The sequence below is a fragment of the Benincasa hispida genome, chromosome 8 (assembly GCF_009727055.1).
Source record: "Benincasa hispida cultivar B227 chromosome 8, ASM972705v1, whole genome shotgun sequence".
Lineage (NCBI taxonomy): Eukaryota > Viridiplantae > Streptophyta > Magnoliopsida > Cucurbitales > Cucurbitaceae > Benincasa > Benincasa hispida.
Window position 1 is genome coordinate 4455486 of NC_052356.1, and position 23002 is coordinate 4478487.

The following is a 23002-nucleotide window of genomic DNA, read 5'->3' on the forward strand; positions in this document are numbered from 1 at the left end:
TGTATCGGAACTACAATCTAGGGCTCACAGTGAAGGCAGTATGACCAATCCATTGCAAATGCAATGTGGTTACCATAGGATCATAAAGTAGGGATTGGCATCTTCATATAGATAAGGAAACAACGTTCCTACAAACTCCATTCATTAGTTAAATTGTCAAGATGCCCTGCAGGCTAAAGTTAAAATTGATTGTGTGGATGGTTAAGGCTTAGTTTGGGAGCTGCAAGGGAACCTCTCTTTTCTGGATTGTGAGAAAACATGTTACAGGATGGAGCAGAATAAAGCAAGCTACCTCAAGAGCATTTTCTTTACGAGTGTATGTAATAAAGGAAGCAAAATCAGCATAAACAGGAATGATAAACTGAATATTCTAGCAGAAGAAACTTCAAACAACTAATGCAAATGAAATAAAACAAAGCTAATTCCAAAGTCATTGATCCAAGTCAAAATTTTTACTCAGCATATATAAAATGGAAAAGAGTTCGTGCTTTCGAACCAGCCTTTCTAGCTCTTGGCAGCTAGTTTTTCCTTTGCCTTCTGGATCTTCAAAACCTTTTTCACAATCTTTTGCTCTTCAACCAAAAAGGCTCTTATAATCCTACAACATTAAGAGAAGTTCTTTAGAAATGATCAAGCAACCGTCTACACTGGGATGACATTGCAATGCAGTAATGAACATCACCTCTCTCTAACAGCACCTCCAGACAGTACACCACCATAGGCGCGGTTGACAGTCCTTCGGTTCCTAGCCAACCTAGACCTCTTGTATTCAGCAGGCCTCAAGTGAGGAATCTGTTAGAAGAAACAGATTATACCAGATATCAACCATCAATCAGATGGAAATATTATGAGAACCAGTTCTAGAATTGAACATAATTTGATCAAAATGAAAAACAAAACAAGAACAACGGCTGCCCGTACGACTAGTTATATACGAATAAATCAAACAAAACATACGCAAAATCATGTTTAACTACGATGTACAGAGAATTCCAAGTCCAAAAGAGCATTAAGATATGAAGACCTCCAAATCCAACCAGCCAACACTTGCAAAAATTACTCCACAAAATACCCAATACTAAACGAAACTAAAAAAAAAAAAAAATCAAAATCAAAATCTACAGCTCCGAAGTTAGCTTATTTAACGATGAAAAGAAAATGCAACACACCCCTTGAATTCTCTTTCCAGTAACAGGGCATTTAGGACCACTGGCCCTCTTCTTCGTGGTCTGGTACACAAGCTTTCCACCTAAGAATCAAATCACACATCATCAAATAAGCAACAGAGACCAGATCGTGCAAATAATGCAGAATCATACAGGAACAGGAACTTCATCAAAACAACAAACGATATGAGATGTAATTCAGAGAAAGCTTCAAGGCATGGTAGAAGAACAATGTCAATTTACCCGGAGTTTTGACGACGCGGTGCTGGTTGGACTTGGTGGCATAGCTGTGCCGCTTACGGTAAGTGAGCCGCTGGACCATCTTCTCCGCTCTCGTCGGAACCCTCTAAAGCTGTTGCTGAACAATTGTAAGAGTGGAACAAAAGAACCGATGAGTGGCTGAAGAATATCGCTATATTAGGGTTTTTCAGTCTTCTATGCCCTAGATCTGACGGCTAATAGACGTTTGAATCAACGCTCGCGATGGCAAGTTCTTTGCAGGGAAAATGATTTTCTTTTTATCAAAACTCACGGTTAATGACTTTAAAATTAGGAAAATTTCACAAAATAATCCACAAATCAAAAAAAAGTTCTACCAATGACTTTTTCCTAAAAACTTTTCTACCACTCACCTTTTTGTCCATGCAAAATTCCAAAATCACCTCCAACTTTAAAAAGCCTTCAGACCGTTTGGTACTCACGTGCCTCTACGAATACTTTACAACGATAGGTCATTTCCTTCTCAAGGCATTTCTTTACAAAAAAAAATTCTCTCAAATTTGCTCCTGTTTTCTCTCTGAACTTCAGTCGAGCACTCCTTGCAAGTTTCTCGCCGATCGTCTCTACGCATTTGTGATGCGTGGTGTTATGCAATGAAATAATTGTGTAAAATGCGATGGTGGAATATGCGTTGTGCATGCAAGTTTTCTCAATAAGACCCAAGTATAAATCCTATTGAGTTGCCTGGTAAGCCCAGGGTCGAACACAGGGACTAAGGGCACAGTATGCGATGGTAAATTTCGATTATTTTGCGGTAACAAATAAATCAAAGTGTTGATTGGTTTGTTGTTTTCAGTATAAAGTGTATGCGGCGGAGTTGAGAAAAGAGTTAATAATACAAAAGATGCGATGAGTATACGGGAAAATGGGTTGAAAAGATCTTTAGCTAGCGTTTCCTGAGAATGCGTTCAAGCTATGCGATCATGCTACACTCATGCGACAGCAATTCATTTTCCAATGCAAATGCGATAGCTCCTAGTTTTAGGATGCATGCGATGTATGCGATGATGTCTATAGAGCTTATTCCTAAGTCTTTACTTCTTGCCTATGCGATGATGAAAGATGCACACAGGTACAAGGTGACCGCATACAATCATATCCTATCTTTAGAGTGCATGCGATGCGTTAATAGCAAACAGAACTTATTCCTAAGCTTCTATCTCTTGATTATACGGTTCTAATCTGACTCTCCCGAACCTAGATTCTAATCTGACTTTTCCAAGCCTAGATTATATCCTTAGACTACCCTCCCGAGTATCTCTAATGGACAAATGGCGCATACATAATACAAGATGATCGCATAGAATGAAGATCTCAAGTTATGCTAGCTAAAGACCTTTTCAACCCATTCGACAGATTTAGCTAATCATGCATAATGTAAAAAGAGTGGACAAATATAAAGATGAAATTTCCATTTTATCAATAGGTTCAGAGTACAAAATGACAATGGAAAATAAGGGTAGAGAGTCTGGTGCAATATCTTGCTTCCCAAGGCTTTTACACTGCATTATCTCTATTTTACCCAAAAGATGTTCTTGCTTCCACAAAAGTTGGCCCTCTCTTTGGTTTTGACGCTTCCCGGCACTCTTCTGAGTTCACCGAGATGATCTCTCAGTGTAATCTCCCTTCACTCGTTTCCGCCTTCTAAAATATCTAAAATTACAAACTACGGCTATCTATGGTGAATTCTCCGAACTGAGCGAAATCCTTCAACGAAGGTGACCTTCGGTATTTATAGAGCTTTAGGGTGAAAAACTTTTTCTCTCGAATGATTGCACTGATGGGATGTCATTAATTCTCTATCTGATGCGCCGAATATTTGTCACCGAAAAGTTGAGTGTACTTCCTATAATGGCTTGTCAACTTAATTCAGAATCGACCATCATCAGCTTTTTGTCCCATCGTGATTTATTAAGCTTTCACCTTGATGCGCCGACCTTATGTAGCCACCTTCTTGAGCATATTTTCGCAAGCGCAAATGATCACATAGCCTTACGGTCGCAATCTCTTAATGCGCTCAGACGTTAATTTCTTTTGATCGCATTTTCGCCTTGCGTCAACGCATTTTCCTGCATAAAATACATAAGTTAGCTATTTTAATGCAATGGACGCATGCGATCGCAATGTTGCAAACTTAATGCTTTTGGATGCAATATTATATATTTTTACCGTCGCAATCCTACATTGTTTTATCACTTTGCACTGTAATAACGTGCGTTTCTGCCCGTTATCAACTTGCCACTGTCATCGTGATCTAAAAGATATGAGACTCTTCTTCTTGAAGAATGCATGTTGATATTCGAGGTTTGACTATCTTTTAGGGTTTAATCGCGTATTCGTTCGAAATCAATCGTTGAGAGAATACTAAGTGATCGGATAGAGAATACTAAGCGAGTGTTTAGAGAATATTAAGCAAGCGTTTAAATATTACTAAGTGATTAGATAGATATTACTAATTGATCGAATAGAGAATACTAAGTGATCGAATAGAGATTACTAAGAGATCGAATAGAGAATTCTAAACGATCATTTAGATTTTTATTGTGTGATCATTTAGGTTTATATCGTATGATCATTTAGCTATCTGTTACGCGATCATTTAGATATTTATTGTGTGATCGTTTAGGTTTATATCGTACGATCATTTAGCTATATGTTATACGATTATTTGGCTAACTGTTATGCGATTGTTTAGATATTTATTGTATGATCGTTTAGGTTTATACCGTATGATCGTTTAGTCATCTATTATGCGACCGTTTATCTAACTGTTACATAGTCATTTAGACATCTGTTATGCAATCGTTGAGATATCTGTTATGTGATCGTTTAATTTTTGTTTTGCGATTGTTTACTAATTGTTGCAGTGTACACGCTTGTCAGATTGGTAAGATGGACGTCCCTCCTGAGAAATATTTCCCTGCTACAGTCTCTTGCCAAGTCCACAAAACTGCCTTTGTGATTAAGAATAAGTTGACAGAAGAACAGATAAGATTGTATAGGAAAATTGTCTTTGGTCCACTGTTGGATATATATCTTGTTTTTAATGGACAACTTTTGCACCACTTTCTGGTAAGGGAGGTAGCGGATGCAAACCCAGACGTTATATCATTCAACATTCTAAGGAAGAAGGTAACATTCTCCTAAGACGCTTTTAACCTGATAACTAGGTTGTGGCTGATTAGGGAAATAGTAGAAAGAGAAACAAGCGGTGAAAGGCTGCGAGAACTCATTCTTGGACCGAAGGACCCAAATGAAAAGGATAGTTCTTGCAAGGATGTGGAGATCGCATTCGAGAAGTTCAATTTTACTAACGACGAAAATGTTGTCAACTTAGCATTGGCGCTATTCATTGAAACAGTGATGATTGGAAAAGACAAGAAAACCCAATTCGATGTGAATATATTTGGGATTGCCGATGACCTTGAAGTCTTTGTACATTACAATTGGTCTTCTCTCTTTTATAAACGTACATTGAATAACATGAAGACTATCATGTGCAGGAAGAATGAGGCTTATGATTCAAAGAAAGCAGAAAATGATCATCGTGCCTCGTATTACTATATAAAGGGATTCGCACTTGCATTCCAGGTATGTATTTTTGTTTCTGATTCACTTTTATATAAATTGAACCTGTGTGTTATGTACGTGTAACAAAGTTCCCATATCGTAGGTTTGGGCTTACAAAATTTTATCCACATCAAGTAAGTTCATAGCCACCAAAGTCAACAAGGTTGCAATTTCTAGAATTCTTATATGGACTTGTTCTTGTGCTCCATCTTACCAATCATTGAGAAATAATGTTTTCCAGCAAAAAAAAGGTAAATAATCGCTTCTGACTTGCTCATTTGTTTATAGTTTCATGCATTTTTACTTGCTAAGTTGTTTATATACAGACTTTGTTTATATACAGACTATTGTTGTGTCAAGACTTGTACCTAGCGCAGAGAAGATAAGGTAAAAGGAGGACCGACTGGAAAGACTTAATGTGGTTCACGTTGTTGGAGAAAGAAGGATCGAAGGGGTTGAACACTCTATCGATACTCAGAGTCTTCTAGGGGGCACGAAGAGCATGAACCCCATGTAGATCAACCTATAAATGTGTAACGTATAGAGCCGACACCACGTATGTCAGTTTAGACTAACCCCCTAAAGGGCAAGAGGTAGTAGAAGTCCTCAAGACGTCATCATTCTAAATCCTACAAGGTCCTTAGGGAGGAAATTAAAGAAGTTCGAAAAGATTTGGCGAAGTTGACTACCATGGTCCATCAGATAGGAGATACATTTATTGTCCAACATCATCTGATGGGCCAACAACTGAACGAAATAAATATGATAGTCCATCGTCTGAATAAGGTATGTATTTCTATACAGTCGTTTATATATTCTCAAATGGTAACAATCGTTTACATAGTCTTAAATGATCGTTTACATAATCTTAAATCCCACTTTGAGTTAGTAGATTTTTTAGTATTAAATTCTCATCAAACTCAAAGTTGCATGTTTTGCATGTTATGTCTTTAAAAGGGAGTGTTTATCGAATTTCTAAAAATCTTGGCCATATGCCCTAATAATAGCATATGATCCTTCAAGCGACCCTCGTACGAACACCAATCCATATTCTCTGGTGCGATAAGCCTATCCATAACTTATTTTCACTCCATAATCTCATCGGACATCTTCAATTATATCCCTCAGGCGGTATGTTCAACTAACTTGTTTGTATTTGGACTTGATTAAATGTCCAATAATTCAACTTTTTTTTATCGATGATTACCCATTCTCATTTCAATAGAATATGTATGTTTGTTGGGATATTTCATCACTTTAAAGGAATCACTTTCTTTCATTTTTTTTGTACAGACCCCCCACTTGTATTCCTCAACCAAACATCGGATAGTTAGAAAGCTCTTTGTTGACTTTTTAACTTGGTATTCAAAGTTCTTTCTTATTGCAAGCATCGATAATTTAACTGACAAATCATATTTCGAAAAGAAAATTGGACCGACCTTTATATCCTCGTCATTCAGACAGTCATGAGGTATTGTGACGAGGCCGTCATATGAAGGGCCCTCTGATGGTCTGGGTATATCTACAAATGGTTGGGTTGGAATGGTGGAATGCAATTGAACTGAAGCAATCACAACTAATGGGACGGGAACGGGTGGGGTTAGAACATGGATGTAAGGTGTTAAAGAAGTTTGTGTTCCTGAAGATTGTCCATATTCATGTTCAGTATCAAACTGTGAAGTACATTTGGGTTCATTGTTGTGACCAAACCAAGCTTAACTTCGGTCATCCTCCAATTTACATGGTTCAATATGATCATCCAGTGAAGACATGGTGTGAATATTACGTGTTGGAATGGTTGTAAACCCAAAGTTTTGAGTGATTGAAATGGGTTGATCACTTGGATTACAATGTTAGTACATATCATCTGTGTGCACTCTATGACTTTCGCAAGGTGTAACTGATACAAATAACAGCATCCAGGATGCATCACTTCCTTCTAAAAAAAAAAAAAACTAAGGTCTTCATAATCGATTATGTCAATTGGGGGAACTGGGTCCAATAAATTGAAACAACATTTGATGTATATATCAAACACATCCGGATTGATATTCAGTCGTTGGTGCATAATACTCACTAATTCACTGATTGTTATATCATTTTTTACTTTCAGACCTTAGTCGTCCTCCGAGAGTTAACACCCCATAGATCAGATCGTTCACTCTTTTAGACCCTTATATGACCTTCAACATAATTTCTTCCGGACTCACCTCAATCCCCACCATAGCACACAAAGATGTGAAGTACCATCATTGATCTGCAATGGAATAAGCAAATCTTAAGCAATGTCCCATAAAAGTTTTAGAAATTTCCTAGTAATTGATAAATGATTGCCCAACTATTTATAAGTATTCGCTTAGTATTGTATATGCGATCATATAAATTTATGAACGAAAGTTTATACCTACACGATCGCTTATACAGTACTACACATCGCACGATCGTTTATAAATTACTACACGATCGTTTATAAATTACTACATGATCATTTATAAATTACTACACAGTCGTTTATAAATTACTACACGATCGTTTATAACTTACTACACGATCGTTTATAACTTACTACACGATCATCTAGTAATTCATGAACAATCATTTATATTGCAATGAACGATTGTGTATATATTACTATACGATCATTCATTTAATGCTAAACGAAACTTATTATGATAGCGATCTGGGACAAGAAATATTGGATATCACTTACATTCTCTATGTTTCTGAATCTGACGATGAAAGCGGTCGATGGGGATGTTGGACTGAAACTCTGAGATAACACTTCAAGAGAATAATGGGAGAATTTTGTGGGGAGTTCGTGAAGGACTCGTTGAAGGAAACTTTGAGCGAAAGCGGATCGTCCCAATTCCTATTTTTTTTTTCAGAATTAAATTTTACAGAACCAAAACAAGAAATTATGTAGTTACAAAATTAATTCAGCATGCTTTTAGAAACAAAATACATAAGGTTTGAACTTTTACCTTTGTAGACTTGTATTCAAGAATCCCTCGATCAGTAATGGGCACTACCATGACAAAACCTCGGTATATCCTTAGGCAGAGAACCCAAGAGTGGTGGGCCTCTGACTATTTTGGAAGGAGAGGGATAAAATTGTGAGAGGAGATGAAGGGAAGAAAATTTCTCTAGAGATCACACACACACAGAGCATTTATTTTTCTCTGTATTCTCTTTTCTTGCAGGATGATCATATTAATCTAGGAGTCTCCCAAAATAATAACCAATCAAAACAAAAACCACCCACGTGAAAAGAGGGGAAGAAGTTGTTACTCTCTCTCTTAATTAATTAAATTAATTTTAATAAATAAAATTAATTTGTTTTAAAGAACATTATATATATATATATATATATAATATATTTAAATATGATAACCAATTATTCATATGATATATAATTAAACTATATGTTATATTAAATATAACATATTACCTATAGTTTTAATATTGTATCATATACAATATAACCTATAGTTTCTTTTCTTTCAATATATGACATTTAATATAACATTTATATTAAATTTAATAAATATGAATCCAATTCATATAATTAATATTTGAATCATATTCAAATATTTATTTCCTCTCACAAATGTATTAAATACAAATAATTATATCATATATAATTAAAATAACTTAATTATATCATATATAATTAAATTTCTCATTTAATTTGAATAATTCAAATTAATCCAAAAACTGATTCTCATTTAATCCTATTGAGCTACCAGAGGGACCTCATGGACCTGTAGCTTGAAGCTTCAATGGTTCATGAATAATTAAGCAAACTCTTTAATTAAATTATTCACCATCCGTTAACTGTAGGACACTCCACTACAGACTGACAGCTGCACTCTTTGTACTATAAATATATTTTTGTGTCTATTGGATACAACCAATCAACAGTACATGACCCCTCACAAATTGCTCGTAAATATAGTTGGGCTAAAATTACCGTCTTGCCCCTATAGTTACATCTAACTCCTTAAGTATCATTGATTTCTCTAATGAACAATAAATCATAGTCCAACTATGACTAAACCCCTCTAGGGCAAGGAGAATGTGTGGCGCCACATTGTTCAAGCCCCGGAACCAGCCCTTAAGAGAGCAATTTATCTATTTACCCCAACCTCGGGAAAATAGTGAATTCCATCTTGTGTAGCTACATTCCCAGCTCCCCATTCAAACAGATCCTCAAAATGGTAGGCTTATTGAGTCGACAATCTGGCCACTCTCACCCGTACAAATAAAAAGACCGCCCTCATAGGATGAAGTTCATAACTTATTTAGGATTCAAGTCATGTTACCTATGGTCATCTTAGTGAAACGTAAGTCTCTATTATGAACGACGTTATATAATGAGACTAGACATTTTGTGGTTTGGTCTTATACAAACTCCTTTGTATAGAATATCCTCGCTCACATGTCGATACATGAATGATCAGGATCAAATCATTTGTAGCACTTTACAACAATTGTAACACCTATAAAGCGGGGCATACTCATAGTATCACTAGGATCAGGTACATAGCCTTATCCATCTACTACAGACCTTTTAGGTTAACACTTAAACATGATCCACCTGTATGTCTCTGCACACATGTTTAAGCTACAAGATAACGTTGGATATTAGTTCATTGGATTGTGGTTAATGCAACAAAAAAGATAAAGTAAAATATCATATATTTTATTAATAAACAATGAGTTTTACAAACTATAGAACCCTGCGAGATTTAGGGCATCAACCCCAACAGTTCGACAAAAAGTGAATATTGAGAGTGACCTTCCATTGGTAGAATATTAGTAAGGGAATAAGTACTTCGTTGGAATGTTGGTGTTGCATTGAATACATATTGAATGCTTGAGAAATGGTTGAAGGAAGAAGATGGAAGGCTTTGGTCTAAAGGCTTTTTAAAATTGAGGGTAATTTTGGAATTTCGCATGGGTAAAAGGTCAGTGGTAGAAAAGTTTTTAGAAAGAGGTCATTGGTATCAAAACATTTTGGAATTTTGTGAAATTTTTCAAAAATTTCACAAAATGACCCAAAAACCAAAAACTTTTCTACCACTGACCTTTTGCTTATGCAAAATTCCAACATTACTCCCATTTTTTAAAAAGCCTTCAGATCGCACTACATTTCTTCTTCCTTCAACGATTTCTTCAGCCCTTCATTCAATGTGCATTCAATGCACCACCAAGATTCCACCAAAATATTTATTCCCAACTAATATTCTTCCAATAGCATTGAAGAGAATGGAACGTCACTCTCATTATTCACTTTCTGTCGTCGAACTCCCCACGAAATTCTCTCATTGTTCTCTCATAGTTTTCTCTCAGAGTTTTAGCTCAACATTTTCGTTGATCGCTTTCATCGTCAAATTCAGTCCACATTTTTTCTTCCTTCAACGACATCTTCAACCCTTCATTCAATGTACGATTTCTTGTCCCAGATCACTTTCATAATAAGTGTCGTTTAGCATTAAATCACAATACGATCGTTTATACATTTCTATGCAATCGTTTACTATGTGATCATGTATAAATTACTACATGATCGTTCATAAATAACAATACGATCGTATAGTAAATTATAAACGATCGTGTAGTAATTTATACACGATTGTTTAGTAAACTATAAACGATCGTATAGTAATATATACACAATTGTTCATTACAATATAAGTGTCGTTTAGCATTAAATTACAATATGATCGTTTATACATTACTATGCGATCTTTTATACATTACTATACAATTGTTTACTACACAATCGTATTAGTAAATTATAAACAATTGTGTAGTAATTTATACATGATCACATAGTAATATATAAATGATCGCATAGTAATTTATACACAATCACATAGTAATGTATAAACGATTTCATAGTAATTTATACACGATCACATGGTAATGTATAAACGATCGCATAGTAATTTATACATGATCGCATAGTAATGTATAAACGATCATTCACTTATCAATGATTTGTTTATCCCATTGTAGATTAATGATGCTACTTTCCATATTTGTACGATTTGGTGGGGATTGGGATGAGTCCAAAAGAAATTATGTTGGTGGTCATATGAAAGGTCTGAAAGTCAGAAATGATATAACAGTTAATGAATTAGTGAGTATGATGCACCAATGACTGAAATTGATCCAGATATGTTTGATATACACATCAAATGTTGCCACAATCTATTGGTCCTGACTCCCCCAATTCACATAATCGACGATGAAGATCTTAGCTTCTTTTTATAAGGCAGTGATGCATCCCGGATGCCGTTATTTGTATCAGTTACACCTTGCGAAAGTCATGTTCTCTTGAAATGAGAATTGGTAATCATCGACAAGCAAAATATTGGGTTATTGGACACTTAATCAAGTCCAAATACGAACAAGTTGGTTGAACCTACCACCTAAGGGATATAATTAAGGATGTCCGATGAGATTATGGAGTGAACATAAGTTATGGATGGGCTTATCGCACTAGAGAATACGGATTGATGTATGCATGAGGGTCGTTAGATGGATCATATGCTATTGTTAGGGCATATGGTGAGGCACTTAAGCTTATAAATCTAGGTATGATATTTGAGGTTGAAGTGGAGGATAGACAATACTTTAAGTACGTCTTCATGGCACTTGGTCTGTGTATCAGGGGTTTTCTAAACTGCATCTGTCCAGTAATCGTTGTTGATGGGACCCATTTGCATGAGACATACAAAGGTATGTTGTTAATAGTAACGTGTATCAATGACAATAACAACATATATCCTATCACCTTTAGTATTGTAGATGGTAAGAACGATGCATCATGGACTTGGTTTATCACTCATTTGAAGGCTTTGATAGGAGACATTCCCAATTTAGTGATTATATCTGATCGTCACATCTCAATTGCAAAGGTTGTTGCAAGTATATTCCATAATGCATTTTATGTCCTATGTATATATCATATTCAGAACAATTTGGTTGACAAATTCAAGAATAAGGGCGTAATCCCACTTCTACCTAGTGGTGAAAGCTTATAGAATGTCTGAGTTTCAAATGTATTGAGCTAAGCTCCATCAATATCCTGGTGTGATGGCCTATCTTGAGGAAGTTAGATTACAACGGTGGGAAAGGGTTTATCAAGTCCATTGTAGGTATGACAAGATGATGACAAATATAGTAGAATGTCTCAATGGAGTGTTGAAAGATGCCCAAAAACTATCAATCACAAAGTTATTAGAGCATATCTGCAAGTGGCTACAAGGTTGGTTCTATATCCGACGTACACATGTAATGGCATGCACAAACATTGTAACTGATTACGCAATGAGTATTCTTAAGGAATCAAAATTGATGTCTAGAACATATCGTGTTTCCCCAGTGGATATGCATATAATTAATGTGGACGATGGATATTTGGGGGGGTTGGTTGATCTTCATTCACAGACATGTACCTGTATGAAGTTTAATTGCCTCGAGATCCCGTGCTCCTATGCAATATCTGCAACGACCCTAAGAAACATTAATGTTAAAAAATTATGTGCAAAATGGTTTACAGTTGAATGTGTGTTTGTTGCTTACGCCGAACCAATCTTCCCAATCGAACACAATCAAGAATGGGTTCGAAGACCATATGTTGGAGATTTTGAACCAATTCTACCACCGCAAAAGGTAGTAAGTGTAGGTCGACATCAAACCGTCAGGATACCTTCAATGGGAGAGGTGCTATGACTAATACACAGGTGTACACGATGTGGTTAGAGAGGACATAACAAGAAAACGTGCAGACAAACATTGATAACACTTGGCACTGGCCCATCTAGACTAAACAATATGTAATTTTCACTTCGTTTGTTTTTTGTACAACACCAATTATACTGTACAAATTTATATTGTACAATATGTAATTTTAGCACCAATTATACTGTACAATATATAATTTTAGCACAAATTTATCTAAACGATCGCTTAGTTATTTATTTGCTTAGCTATTTATTTGCTTAGTTAAATGTACAACACCAATTGTATTCTACAAATTTAGTACAAATTTATCTAAACGATCGCATGACAAAAACTAAATGATCACATAACGAAATCTAAATGATCGCATAACAAAACCTAAACGATCGTATAACAAAAACTAAACGATTGCGTAATAGTTAGCCAAACAATCGCATAATGGATATCTAAACGATCGCATAACAGTTAACCAAACGATCGTATAACAAAACCTAAACGATCATATAAGAAAAACTAAATGATCGCATAATAGATATCTAAACAATTGCATAATAGATATCTAAATGATCGTATAACAAAAACTAAACGATCGCGTAACAGTTAGCCAAACGATCACATAATGGATATCTAAACAATCGCGTAACAGTTAGCTAAACGATCGCATAATAGATGCCTAAACGATCTTGTAGTATTCTCTATACGATCGCTTAGTAATCTTTATCCGATCGCTTAGTAATATCTAAACACTCGCTTAATTCTCTAAATGCTCGCTTAGTATTCTCTCAACGATCATGAAATGAACGAAATAGAAGGAGACCCTATCGTTGTAAAGTATTTGTAGAGACGTGCGTTCACCAAACGGTCTGAAGGCTTTTTAAAAACTGGGGGTAATTTTGGAATTTCGCATAGACAAAAGGTCAGTGGTAGAAAAGTTTTTAGGAATAGGTCATTGGTAGAAAAGTTTTTAGGTTTCAGGTCATTTTGTGAATTTTTTCGAAATTTTCCTTAAAATTAGTTAAATTACAAATTTTGTTCCTCAACTTTGGGATTAAGGTTTCTAGATTGATCTACCTTTAAAAATAACTTGCTATAAAACATGTGATGCATGTGGGTATTTTTTTTTTCCTTTTGACATAATGTAGCTAAAAATGTTTAGAACATTAATTTTGTTGGTAAAATTTTTTAATAACAAATTAATATAAATTTTAGTAAGTTTAAATAATAAATATCTAACATAATAATTAAAAATAATAAAATATTTAAGGGCCAATTATATATATCTTATTTTAGATTAGTTTGCAATAAATATAAAATAACTTGCATGTTTTTTAAGATCTTTGGAAACACTTGAAACATAAATTTTGACGGTGACATATAGATTTTGAATCAATATATTTTTCATGGAAAAAATTTACAAGTTTTTGACCTGAAATTAAAAAGTGATGAAATAACGGTATATATCATTAACTCATGAATAAAATCTTTAATGATTATTATTGTTGCTCTGCCACTCAAAATGGTTTATTTCTCTTCTATATAAATAGCGTAAATGTTATTATTAAAGTAAATTTGAGAAGAAATGTATATGGTACTAATACTTTATTTTTAGAACTTTTGAATCTATCAAATTTGATTATGTTACTTATCACTATTGTTGTCATACTCATGAGTGGTTCTCCTAACACAATGAATTAAAAATAAATAAATTCAAACACATGAAAGACATATAAAAGTTTTGGTTCAAACACATAAATAAGATATCTAAGATTATGCTAAAGTCGAAACTATCAAAATCTGATCAAAGATCTAACTGAAAACAATAAAATAATAATAATATACAATTTCTTGAAGCAACAAAAACTATATGTTCAATATTTAAATTTTAAGATAACACAAATTTATAAATATTTTTTATGGTTGAAAAGGAAGTCACTCCATATAATTGTGTCACTACCAAAAGGAAAAAGAAAAATAAAATATATTAAATGATTTGCCAATTAGGAGAAGATCCATTTGACAAATTGAAAATAAAAAAGCTTCTTGTAATTATTTCGCACAAAGAACCATGAAGTGGAAGCCTTGATAAAAAACGTAATCATGAATGAAATTGTGACACCCCTTACAATGTCTTCTATAGTATTGTCGCTCTTTCAAGTCCAAAGCCAATTCACAATTGCTATATTTCTGAATCCAACATAATTAACATTGGTAAAACTCGTTCTTGAACCTTATCATTTACTTTCACATCCCTTCTTCTCCCTTTTTCTTCTATTCAAACTCATTTCTATTTCTTTTCTATCGACCCAATTTTTGTTTCTTTTTGCTTCTTATTTTTTCAATCTAAATTTCAATTCATATATGAAATAATTGGCCAAATTAGGAGACGACTCATCTGTCAAATTGAAAATAGAAAAAGTTTATTGTAATTTCTCCCCCCGTCTCCTTAGAAAAATGAACTTTTTATTAAAAGAAATAAAGAAAATGAAAATGAATTTCCAATGGAATCAAAATTTAAATTTGAAAATAATCCAAATATTTGTTAACATTTGAAATAAATCTGCTAATCAATAATGTATCAAAATTTAAACTTCAAGATACTATTAATTTTTTATTTTTTTCAAACATATTTGCTAATGAACAATAATAAATCAAAATTTAAATATGAATATAATAATCATACCTTTTCATCGAAGAAAATAAGTTTATGAATTGTCAAGGATTTATTCTAGCATGATCCAATATTTTTTTTACAAATAACGAAAACTTCAATTATCATTCTACGATTCTTTATATAATGATATTTTGAAAATGGAGATGGGAACAAAGAAAAATAGGAAAGTTTGCATTTATTCTTGGAAAATATTTAGTTATTATGTGAAGGGTTGTGTACTATATGTAACGGACGTGTCTATATGAATTTTAGTTATTATATGAAAGGATATGTACTAATTGTAACTCCTCTTCATTTTTCTAGGGGTTATCATGTTAGAAATCATGGAGGCATAAGTCTTTCTCCCATTTCTTCTTCTTCCCATGTATATCTAGCTTCTTTAGCTTCGGATTTTGTATATTTTTTTGTTGTAGTCGAACATGGGAGCTACTCCTCTTCATCTCATCCTATCAATCAAAATATTTATAATCATTGGTTAAGAACTTCAACTATCAAGTAGTCTTAGTAGTAAAAATGCAGTTGAATCACGTAGAAGCCTAAGATAAAATATTCTCAACTAAATTGGTCTTTGGAAAGTAGTAAAGATGAGAGGTTTTGGAATTTGAGTTGACAAGAAAACTAAATGCAGGATTTTAAATTGCAGAAAGTAAGATAGATTGAGAGAGTGTGTGTGATAAACATGATTACCTTTGCCAGTTAAGAGATTGTTGGGCTATCTATGGATAAATTCATTGATTAATCATGCAAATGTACATGGTTAACTACTTCTCAAACCTAATCAAATTTCCAAAAACCCGGACAAACTCCCTAAGAAAAACCAACGATGATGTTGATTCCTAAATTAACTAAGTATTGTCACACAAGCCTGTTTACTTAGCTAATCGCATTGAGCTTTTTGTTTGATTAGAACATTAAGTTAAATTGGTCAAATCTAACCAATATTTCCAATCCTTAGATTTTATTATCTTTTACTACTGATAACCCTAGAATCCTAGCAGTCGATCTAGAGCTATAATTAAAACCTATTACTATTCAAATTAAGCATGCTATAGATACAATTACGAATACCTACAATATGCATAGTGTGGGCAAATGAGCATACGAGTATTAGCAATTTAGTTTTCAATTAAATCTATTAGCATGCATTCTAGGAGTTCAATCAAAGAACAAAAAATAAGAACAAGCAGAAAACCCCAAGAACAATTACCAAAATCTCATAATATCCATAAAAAATGCCCATCAAACCTCAAAATCAACATTTGGGCCTTCAACCGTTCATCAAAACTGAATCCTAATGTCAAAATATACAAATATAACTCAAAATCTAAAGTAAACTCATGGATTTTGGCCAATGGCCAAAATAGATCTTAGAGTTCTCAAAATCGGCCTAAAGTCTCCTCCCCCTAAACCTAAATTCAAGGAAATTATATATAACAATTAACAGGCGCTGCACACTGAAGGGCAGTGTCACGGCGTTCTAGGCCCTCACACAACATCTTGTTAAAGCACAAGGTTTCACACCAAAATCGGTGCCTTTCTAGAAATTGCACCGCACGCGATGCGGAGCATAACATTGCTGTACCAACCTTCTTGGGGGCATTTTGATATTTTTCACTTCTTTGAAGCCCAATTGCTCTTTTTAGCTCCTAATTGCTCCAAATTAACTCGGAACGGCCTGTAACACTCTGGAATGCAATGTTTGCTCGAATCCCTACAAATATAGATATTAAAACACATTAAACATCATAAATGAGCTAGATTAGAGGCACTAAGATAGCACATTTTGGGTGCTATCAACTCGTCTATGGATTGTGTAGGTAAATGAGTTTTTCTAGTTTTTGGAGCAAGGAACCCAATGTAATTTCTTGAGATTTTCTTTGTTAAACTGAATCTTGATTTATGTTCCTTGAATCTTGTTTGATTTAGATATATGTTTATGTATAGATTGACGCCCCTACCTATAAATGTATGTCTTAGCTAGGATTTGTAACTTGCGCGTTCTTTCTTGTTTATCTAGCTAAAATCTAGAGGTATGCTAAGGAATATAGGCTATCCATAAACCTTAGGTTCAAAGGTAACTTGGTTAGTTAATTAGATTATCCAACTGACTTAACTAACTATACAATGGAACCTTTAGGCTTAATGCAAATGGTTTTAATTTTATATGGACGTTATTAAACCCAATAGGATTGAAGCATTTAGTTTACTTATGGCTTAGGCTTTAATTGATAATTAGGGTGTGTGCTTGGCTTAAACCAACGAGTTGACTACCTATAGTTGAAGGAACTCTTATACAAGAGTACCTTTGAGCGGAAGCAAGATCGTTCCAAACTCATTGTGACAGAATTACCGCATTTACAATCTACCAGATTAGATATGCATTTAACAACTAATTATAGGCATGCTTTCAAAACTTAAGCAACAAAAGAACAAGAAACGTACCAGTTGAAGAACTCTTCTTCACAGAAAATCTCATTCTCGCCAAGGACTCCTCCTCTCGCTCTTGCTGAGAACATCCAAGTAATCGCCCACCAAAAACCTGATTGTCTACCCACGAACGGACTCCACACAAACACAGCAACAGGAGGGGCACCACCACTTAGAACCCTCAGTATTCTCGGTGTGAGAATCTAGGAGGTGTGGGCTCTATTGGATTTGGTAGAGGACAGGAGGAAGAGCAAATCGTATACCACGACCAAGTAAGTGGGAGAAGGCTAATGTCTATCGTATAGACGATGCTTCATTGTTTAGGAAGAGGTACACGATCATTTAGTAAATAGGTCGTGATCATATAAACGATCATTTAGTAAACGCTCGGGCGCGCGAAAAGCTAGACAATTGTTTAGCAAATCCTATTTGATCGTTTAGTAAGCTGCGCACGTGTATACGATCGTTTAGAAACGTTGAATTTTCGTGTAGGCTCTTGGTTTGCTATGTGATAGGCAGTATACACTATACGTGAGAGAATGACTGATTCCTTTGCAAAATGAAAACGATTTTCATTTTATTCTTCAGTTACGAAAACTGAAAGCAACCTCCCACTATCACACGGTTACGGAGAAAATATCGGCACAATTATCCTATAATTGTCCAAAAATAAATAATAAATATAATCATATTATATTCATTAACCTATGGTTTAATATCACATCAAATGCAACATATGAACCATAGTCTTTTCTCCTCCACTAGATATAAATCATATTTATATTATTTTCCTCCAAATAATATATCTCATACATAATATCAATCATATCATATATAATTAACCAGTTTAATCATATCATATATAATCAAACTCCATTTTGTCAATTTGAACACTTCAAACTGACCCAAAAACTGATTCTCATCTTGAATCCATTGAACTACCAAGGGACCTTATTGACCTATAGCTCGAAGCTCCAATGGTACGTGAATAGCTGACTAAACTTTTTAGCCACGAGATCCACCATCTATTAACTATCAGACATTCCACTAAAGATCGACAACTGCACTCTTCTCACCACAGATATATTTCTGTGTTCATCAGATATAACCAATCAACAGTACGATAACCCTTCACAGATGCTCGTAAGTACAATTAGGTCAATTTACCGTTTTGCCCTTATAGTTACATCTAACTCCTTAAGTACCACTGATCACTCTAATGAACAATACAACATAGTCCTACTATGTGTGGACACCTCTTCGACCATGAGAAGGTGTGTGGCGCCACATTGTTCAAGCCTCGGGATCAGCCTTTAAAGGAGCAATCTATCTACTTACTCCTGCTTCAGGGAAGGAGTGAATTCCATCTTGTGTAGCTGAGTTTCTAGCTCCCAAATCAGACGAATCCCCAAAGTGGTAGGTTTGAGTCAGCGATCTGGCCACTCGCACCCATGCAAATCAAAGGACCACCCTCAAAGGCAGAAGTTCCCAATTCACTCAGGATTAAGGTCATGTTACCTATGGTCATCCTAGTGAAGTGAAGTCTCTGTCATGAACGAGGTTACATAATGAGACTATAACACTTCGTGGTCCAGTCTTATACAAACTCCTTTGTATAGACGCCTCCGCTTACATGTCTCCACATGAATGATCAGGATCAGACCATCTATAGCAAGTTACAACACTTGTAACTATTCTACAAAGTGGGCCACATCTGTAGTATTACCAGGATAAGGTTTCTGATAACTGGCAGAAATGCCAGTTATTATAAGCCTTTTATTTAGAATTATGAGGGCTACAAGTAGAAAATGCGGTGATAATACTTAGAATTTGTGAAAAAATTGAGTTTTGCATCGATTAGTACCTAAATCCTCACTGACCTCAATATTATGCATTGCTCCGTGCCAAAGTGTCTATTTTTGTAGCTATCGCAGGAATCAAACGCATGCGCTGAAGCCAGGCGACCGTAAAGACAAACAAATGCGCTAAAAGCCGAGCTATCGCATAGATAAATGCATGTGGTGATTGTATACGTCCAATGCATGGAAGTTGCGGTGATCAAGCGAATTCGGTAATCACTTGGAGATTGCAGCCACAGAGTGATAACCTTAAATAGAAGGGTGATCGCAAGATGGGTAAAATGCGTTGATACTTCAGTTGACGCATACCTTGGGAGTATCAACAAGATAAGATGATGTGACATTGCCCATACCGCGACAAAGGCAGCAGTGAGACATAACGCAATCATGATAGCTGTCGGCATTAAACTCTATAAATAGCCCATTGGATTTTCATTTCAAGACATCTGAACTTCTGCCTCAAGGTAGAGGTTTGCGATCATAGATGAGAGCATGAGCGAGATTTTCAGTGAGAATTCTTCATCTCCACAAAACCAGACCAAGTGATGACCGGAGCTTTTGCCAGAGATCGAGCTCGAGAGAGACATCTCCACCATTCATCCATGGCACCACCAGTAGCCTTGACGCAGAGTCTTTCATTTCTCCTCTAACCTCTATATTATATTACATTGTAGCTTAAGATATTAAGACATTTTGTAATCAATGCATATCTTGATTCCTTCAATGCCATATTCTTCATCATCTTTATCTTTATCACCGTTTACCTTCATCGTTTATTTATCAAAGGCAAACGCATACTTAATCGTGTAGCCTAGAGATAGGACGCATGTAACAACCCACCGAGAGGTGTGCATTGTGCAAGTATAGTGAGTTAATCCTTTTTGCGTGGTGAAAGGCTGTAGCAATGCTTGTCAATGGGTTGTTGCAATGCTTGTCTATAGGTTAATTAGCCGCGTCTAACTGCCTGAGAAGATAAGAGATGGAATGCACTAAAGCAAAGTATGCATTGTTCTTAGAGATAGGCACAATCTTATGCTCGACGTAACCATGCGCTATAGAGATATAGTCATGCGGCTGACAACCGAGAGGTGTGCGAGGCGTTAGTGTGACAAGCTGAGATTACTCGAGCGATTTAAGATAATAAACATTACTATGCATTAATAGTTGTTGTGTATCTACCAATTCTCGTCGCAAGTTTTACATTACTCAATTTGTTTAGTTAGGAGTAGGAGTAGCGTGTAAATCCATTAAACTTCTTCTTTTTACTTTTATGCATCACCTCAAATGCATTGCTTCACAAACATTATGAGTGACAAGTTCCTGTGTTCGACCTCGGATTACCCGAGAAACTTGCGTTCTCGTTATACTTGGCGCGAACATAAGAAAACTTGTGATAGGAATGCATGGTCATTGCATACTAGATTAACACATACTTTTCATTCCAACGCATGACCTTCGACGCATGGGCATAAAACGCATAACTTAAGACATACAACCCACAACAAATAATGCATTCACACCCCATAATATTTCCTTTCAATAGGTTCCCTCCGATATCCATATACTACAGACCATTTTAGTTATCACTTAAGACATGATCCACTTGTATGTCTCCACATACATGCTTAAGTTATAAACGACAACTAGGGATCTTAGTTTATTGGTTTGGTAAAGCAAATAAAACATCCAATGGTCATAGACAAAAAGTGAAGAAAATATCATATATTATACATCACAAGCGTTTGTTAAAAAACTATGTTTACAAACTACAGGACACGAGAGTTTAGGGCATCAACCCCAACAGTAGTGTCGATGAGTTTGGTTAGGCCAAGTAGGTCGTTGTACACCATAAATCGAATGGATGTTTAATTAAGAGAATTCGATGATTAAAATTGCATTAGAACAATTTCTTATTTCCAGAACTAGAATTTTCAATCCTAGGTTTCATTTACCCACTTTCTTTATTTTTATGCACATGATTTTTATTCCACACCAACTCACCCCTCCAAATTTATTGCTATAACTAAAGAATTGACTATTTGAAGGTATAACTCATGCCTTCTTACTGATCGATTTGAAATTGCCACTATTGTTATGCCTTTGTATTAGTAACAATAAAGGTTGGTATTATAAATGTATTTGATTGACCATTTGCTCACATCAGTAGTTCGATATTAAATAATTAACTATAAATAATCATAAAATTTAAATAATGGTTAGTCACATCCAAAGATACTTAACGTTGTTGGGATTGGTGTCCTAATTCTACTAATAATCTTGTAGTTTGTAAACATTTTGTAAACATATTGTTATTAATAAAATAAATGTTATTTTATAAGCATTTACTCAATCTAATAAACTAAGATCCGTGGTTATTTCATGTAGCTTAAGCATGTATGTGGAGACATACAAGTGGATCATGCCTTAAGTAATAACTTAAATGGTCTATAGTATAAGGATAAAGGAGGGCTACCTTATCCTTGTGACACTACGAATACGACCCTCTTTGTAGATGTTACAAGTGTTGTAAAGTGCTACAAATGGTCTGATCCTGACCATTCATATGGAGACATATGAGTGGGGGTATCCTATACAAAAAGTTTGTATATGACTGAACCACGAAACAATTAGTCTCTTTATATAACGTCGTTGATAATTGAGACTTACCTTTCACTAGAATGACCATAGGTGACATGATCTTAATCTGAGTGAGTTGGGAACTTTTGCTCATGAGGGCGATACTTTGATTTGTATGAGTGAGAGTGGCCAGATTTCCAACTCAACAAGCCTACCATTTTGGGAATTCATCTAATTGAGGAGCTGGAAACTCAACTACACAAGACAAAATTCACTCCTTCCCCGAAGCTAGGGTAAGTAGATAAATTGCTCCCTTAAGAATTGATTTTGGGTCTTGAACATAGTGACCACACCCTCTCCTGGCCCGAGAGAACTTGGTCATAGTGGGACTATGACTTATTGTTCATTAGAGGAATCAGTGGTACTTAAGGAGTTAGATATAACTACAGAGGTAAAACGGTAAATTGGTCCAACTATAATTACGAGCAATTTGTAAGGATCATCGCACTGTTGATTGGTTATATCGACGCAAAAATATATCTGTAGTACGAAGAGGGTAGTCGTTGGTCTTTAGTGGAGTGACCAATAGCTAACAGATGTTGGATCTCGTGATTAAAGAGTTTAGTCAGTTTATTCACATACCGTTGGAGCTTCAAGCTACAGGTCCATAAGGTTCCCTTGGTAGCTCAATGGGTTCAAGT

At 35.1% G+C, this 23002-nt stretch overlaps 2 protein-coding genes across 2 annotated transcripts; one reads left to right on the forward strand and one right to left on the reverse strand.

Annotated features, from left to right (window-relative positions):
• Window positions 1-221: 221 nt before the first annotated feature.
• On the reverse strand, window positions 222-1570 carry LOC120082717 (60S ribosomal protein L34-like). Its single transcript, XM_039037995.1, has 4 exons — window positions 1410-1570; window positions 1170-1249; window positions 683-792; window positions 222-598 (listed from the first exon to the last, which is right to left on the reverse strand). Exons 1-4 carry the CDS (start codon window positions 1486-1488, stop codon window positions 505-507), a joined length of 363 nt encoding a protein of 120 aa, XP_038893923.1. The 5' UTR covers window positions 1489-1570; the 3' UTR covers window positions 222-504.
• Window positions 1571-4337: 2767 nt separating this feature from the next.
• Window positions 4338-6819, forward strand: LOC120083141. The gene is made up of 4 exons (XM_039038724.1): window positions 4338-4468; window positions 4616-4894; window positions 4949-5036; window positions 6682-6819. The coding sequence occupies exons 1-4, from the start codon at window positions 4338-4340 to the stop codon at window positions 6817-6819; spliced, it is 636 nt and encodes a 211-aa protein (XP_038894652.1).
• Window positions 6820-23002: the final 16183 nt, after the last annotated feature.

What these genes read in the sequence shown, in the direction of transcription:
- LOC120082717 (XM_039037995.1), bottom strand. Translation starts at nt 1,488, where the DNA reads ATGGTCCAGCGGCTCACTTACCGTAAGCGGCACAGCTATGCCACCAAG. An exon ending in CCGCGTCGTCAAAACTCCGG is followed by an intron (nt 1,250 to 1,409) that starts GTAAATTGACAT and finishes TTTGATTCTTAG; the next exon opens with GTGGAAAGCTTGTGTACCAG. An exon ending in CTGGAAAGAGAATTCAAGGG is followed by an intron (nt 793 to 1,169) that starts GTGTGTTGCATT and finishes TTCTTCTAACAG; the next exon opens with ATTCCTCACTTGAGGCCTGC.
- LOC120083141 (XM_039038724.1), top strand. Translation starts at nt 4,338, where the DNA reads ATGGACGTCCCTCCTGAGAAATATTTCCCTGCTACAGTCTCTTGCCAA. An exon ending in AAAATTGTCTTTGGTCCACT is followed by an intron (nt 4,469 to 4,615) that starts GTTGGATATATA and finishes CCTGATAACTAG; the next exon opens with GTTGTGGCTGATTAGGGAAA. An exon ending in GTCTTTGTACATTACAATTG is followed by an intron (nt 4,895 to 4,948) that starts GTCTTCTCTCTT and finishes TATCATGTGCAG; the next exon opens with GAAGAATGAGGCTTATGATT.